Below are 4,880 nucleotides of genomic sequence, written 5' to 3' on the forward strand. Positions count from 1 at the left end.
TTTTTTTGAGAATTTATGAACAAAACTATTTTTTTACCTAAATGAAGTACTTGGGTACTGCTCTGCAACACAATTTTTTGATGTTTAAAAAGCCATATTGGGCTGATATTACAGGTGCATACTCTCATTTTAAATACCCTACAACACTGCTGAAGTATATGTCTTTTTTTTTCTTTAAAGTTACAAGGAGCCACTGCAGAGCCACAGGTTGCAAACCTGTTTTAAGCCATGTTACTGTGAGAAAAATCTTGATTTGTAAAATAAACATATGTTAGTTCAAACTTTACAACATTAAATCAATTAACCAATGACAGCTTTAAATGTTTTGTTGGTTTTTTTTTTATTGTCTATGTAATAAAATAGGCTACAGTGAATTGTCCCTCAGGGTTAAGTTTCACCATCCTGTTTACCAGTTTGCTGCACATTTTGATGTGCTCACACCCCTGGATACAATGAATAGGCAGAGGTTACATGTGCATGTTGTTACAGATGTTTTTCTGTAAAATGTCAGAAATCTGTGCAGCTGTAGGCCCTCATAATAAAGCTGTGTGTGTTTGTGTGTGTTTGTTTGGTCTGTTCAGCTGCCTCTGGTCCAGCCCTCACTGAATGCCAATCAGCTCTTATTATTATTACCGGTGTTACATAACACTGCAAGGATGCGTTAGAAATCCTGCACTTTGTCCCGTTTCACGCATCTCCCTGTATAATAATCACAGCCCGGACCCGAGCGGTTTCAGAACCTGCCTTCAACACTCGGATCCCCGTCGCAGAGTGGGCTCCGGGACCACTGCGGCTGCCGCGACCCGCAGTCAGGCTCGGCCCCACCTGACGGACCACCATGTCCGGCTGCCTGTCGATGCAAGCCCCGCTCTCTCCGCCGTCCCCTCCTTTCTTGCTGTCGGCWGGGATTTTCGCCGCAGAGAGCTCCTCCGTCTTCTTCTTCTCCTCCTCCTCCTCCATCGCCATGTATGATCCCCCGTCAGCCGAGCGCCCTCCCGCCGGTACACGACTCGCAAATTCCCGCGGAAAGACGAAGAACCATTCCGTGTCGGTGCTGCTACGCCGCCATAACCCGAACCGAACCGATGTGTCTGCTGTCACACACTGGCCAGCGGGAGAGCGGATCAATAAGCACTAAATGGGCGGGTTCGGAGTTYCCTTCAACAGCCACTGGTCCTGTGTGAGGAGAGACAACATAAATATTCATGAGTCAAGTTTTACCAGCAGTTCAGTTCATCACTAAATTATGACTCAGCCCATCGATGTCAAACATAGATTCATTCTGTTGACCGAATACATTCAGCTTAGCTACTTACCTGGTTTGTTCCAGGTAGATATTAGCAGGTAGTACACCTGGTTCTTCCTTGGTGCTTTTAATGCATGTTCCAGGTAAGTAGCTACAGTGTCTCTAGCCTATAGGTGGGTACTACATATCCTGTTAGTACGGTACAATTAGGCCTGCCTGGAACATACAGGCAAGTACCTGTAAATAGGCCACTATTTGTCTGGAACATGCAATAATAAAATTGCATACTGGGTAAATATTTTCTTTGTTACCTGGTAAGTAAGTAAGTAAAGTTAGTAAAGGAGTGTCACGATCTGTGTTTATTTTCTTAGTTTTCTAGTGTTTTTCAGTGTTCCCCAGTGTGTCACAGCTCAGCTGCTCCCTGTCTGTCTGATTGTCACCCTCGTGTTTCTCCTCAGGTGTTTTGTGTTTCAGTAATTAGTTTTCTGTGTATTTAAGCCCTGTCCTGTCTCTGTCTTTTGTCGGATCATTGTTGATTGTTTCATGTGTTGTGTCGGTCCTGATTCCCTGAGCTTTGTTCCCCTCGTGCTGATCTACAGTTATTGTAAGTTTGCTGCCTGCAGCTCTCTTTTTGTTGTTTATTATTAAAACTTTTTGTTAAACTTTGAAAGCCTGCCTGCACCCTGGCTTCGTTCCTGGCCGAACCTCACAAGGAGAAACTGAGACGTTTATTTTCTAAACATGATGTCCCAGTAGCTTTCAAACCCCAAAATACATTACGGCAAAGGCTGGTTCACCCCAAAGATCCGGTGCCCTGGCACAAACAGAGCAATGTTGTATATGCTGTTAAGTGCCAGGAGGACTGCGACCAGTTATACATCGGGGAAACAAAGCARCCACTGTTCAAAAGAATGTCCCAACACAGACGAGCTACATCTAATGGCCAGAACTCTGCAGTTTTCACTCATTCACAGGCCAGCGGTCACTCTTTCAGAGATGAGGATGTTCTCATTCTTGATAGAGAGGAACGTTGGTTTGAGAGAGGAGTAAAAGAAGCCATTTTTGTGAAGAAAGGCCGTCCATCATTAAACAGAGGTGGAGGCCTCCGTTTTCAGTTGTCCCCCTCCTACAGCGCTGCCATTGGCAGTATCACTCCAACCCCTGTTAACAATAAGTAATAATTAGGTGTGAATGATAGCCATGTGATGTGAGTATCAGTCACATGGAGGCAGGACTCAAAAAGCCTGAATTTTGCCTGAAACTCTCAGACTGAAGAAGTCTCTTGGAAGAGAGACAAAACGTTTCATTAAAGAAGAACCCGTCCAGAGGACCTATACATTTTTTTCCTTTTGATTTTTTACCTGGATTACTGAGATGCATCAGGACATAAGTAAAGTTTTATTTAAAGAAATACATTCACAAGGTGCTGTACAATCATTAACAGTATAGAAATGGTGGAAAGAATAAAATGAAACAGAAAAACGTAATTACACATAAGCAACGATAATTGAAACATCAAATCAAGAATTAATTTCTAAAATTGTAAATCAAACACAAGGTCATTGCTGGGCAAAATATACAGTAATGCACAAAAACGTTATGAAGGCGGGAGAGAAAATATGGCGTAAGTTCAATAATAAAGAAAACACAGACTGTCAAGCATTCACAATGGAGGTAGGCTGGCAGTGATGGTGAAATGGTTAGCTAAACACTTGAGAGAAAAAGTGAGTTTTTAGGAGCGTCTTGAAAGAGACAATGTTATTAATCAAGCGCGGATTAAATGGGAGTTCATTCCAGAGCCTGGGGGCCACAGAGGAGAAGGCACGGTCACCACGGGTCTTAAAGCGAGTGAGGGGAACCATAAGGAGATGTTGATCCTGTGAGCGGAGGTCTCGCCTGGGGTTGTAAGGGGAAATGAGACTTTTAATGTATTCTGGGGCTTGGCCATGAAGAGCTCTGAAGGTGAGGACCAGGATTTTGAACCGGATTCTGAATTGAACCAGAAGCCAGCGAAGTTCTGCTGGGATCGGGGAGATGTGGGTGAATTTGGAGGTTCGAGTTAGGAGTCTTGCTGCCGAGTTTTGGACAAGCTGAAGACGATTTAACTATTTCTGGTTAAGACAGGTGAACAAGCTATTACATTAGTCTAAGCGGGTAGAAATGAAGGCATGAATTACCATTTCCAAATCTGAAGTGGACAGCTGGGGCCGGAGTTTAGAGATATTACGGAGCTGAAAATAGCAAGTGGAAACCATGTTCTTTATGYGTTTATCTGGTTGTCCATACCTATAGCCTACAAGGTATTCTTACAGGGCCCAATGTAAAGTAGGCTAATTTCTTACACTGTACTAGTTACTGAGTACACACCAGGTACTTCACTGGTGGGCACTTGGTTTGTTGCAGGTAGTAGTACCTGGAACATAGCTACCAGTATTGGGTAGCTATTGGGTGAAGGGCAGGCCCTAGTCAATTTGGAGCCCTCAGGTGGCAGTTTTTACATCTCACTGTCAATTTACAAAACACTCATATACCAAATCAAATAGTTTTATCTTTGACATATTTTTATCTTATTTATCTTATAAAACATGTCCAATTAAAACAATCAGCAGTTTAATTTGAAACTACATAGATGTCTATCTCACCTGCCAACATCTGCTGACATCAATAAGGAACACCTCTTCATGTTAACAAGCTACTGTGGTGTGAAGCAGTTCTGGGGGGGTTCCATGGATATAATTCACCAAAAAAAGAAAAAAATGTACAAGATCTATTGAAAACGATGCAGTTTTCAGCCATTTGAAGAGCATTTTACAAAATTCTAAAATAAATAAATAAATAAAAAATCAACAAAATAAAACCAGACTTTAACCTGAACCTTATAATTGAAACTTCCAATATCATTATCTTGGTTACTTTCATGAGTAATCAGTGATTATTCTACAGGGAAAAAAAACAGTACGCTGAAAAAGGTTACATAATATATGTAAAAAATGTCCCCCATTTGTGGTACCCCCTAAATGGACAGCACCTTCAGCATTTGCCTATATTGCTAAATGACCCTGACAGGGTGCATCCCATGTACATATGGAGTATGTACATAGGGAAAGATCTACTATAAAGGGACTTGTTATTCTGTATTTGTACTTTCAAGTATTTACAGCATATGTACACCTGGTGCATGCCAGATTGTGCTCCTGGTGCTGCTTGTCTAGTAGGTACCAGGTCTGTACCATGTACAGTAGGCTACAGACCAAAAGTTTGGACACACCTTCTTATTATGACCACCGCACATGAAGCGTAAGTGGGAGTCATATTGTTTTCATACTGGGTTTTTTTCAGTGATTTTGGTCAACAAAAGCACAAAAACGGCTGCACCAACCAACATGAAATTTGGCAGGACTGTAGATGAGTYCGACCTACACTGCGCCAGCCAACGGTTTTACGATAGACCCCATATTTGAGGAGGGGGCTCCATCCAAAGAGGGGGTGTCTGGACATGCAAAAATGCTTATAACTCAGAAACTGTTCAACATAGGAGCGTCAGATTTCTTTTGTTGTTTTGCTCTAACTCACTAGTGGCTGAGTTATAACTCTATCCATCAGGCCCACCAATCAGTGCCCCCCCCCCCCCCCC

At 42.5% G+C, this 4,880-nt stretch overlaps 1 protein-coding gene across 2 annotated transcripts in view; it reads right to left on the reverse strand.

Moving 5' to 3' along the window:
• The window catches only part of phlpp2 (PH domain and leucine rich repeat protein phosphatase 2), a 39,887-nt gene extending 38,523 nt beyond the window's left edge, over positions 1-1,364 (reverse strand). The window contains exons 1-2 of one of the 2 annotated variants that reach the window (XM_014027443.1): positions 1,317-1,364; positions 745-1,176 (exon numbers count right to left, since the gene is read on the reverse strand). In XM_014027443.1, the coding sequence (XP_013882897.1) occupies positions 745-966 (222 nt within the window). In that variant the 5' untranslated portion in view covers positions 967-1,176; positions 1,317-1,364. Of the gene's footprint in view, positions 1-744; positions 1,267-1,316 lie in introns of those variants that run through there. The other variant, XM_014027435.1, reaches the window with a different exon arrangement.
• Positions 1,365-4,880: the final 3,516 nt, after the last annotated feature.

The sequence above is a fragment of the Austrofundulus limnaeus genome, unplaced genomic scaffold (assembly GCF_001266775.1).
Source record: "Austrofundulus limnaeus strain Quisiro unplaced genomic scaffold, Austrofundulus_limnaeus-1.0 Scaffold5, whole genome shotgun sequence".
In the NCBI taxonomy this organism is placed as follows: domain Eukaryota; kingdom Metazoa; phylum Chordata; class Actinopteri; order Cyprinodontiformes; family Rivulidae; genus Austrofundulus; species Austrofundulus limnaeus.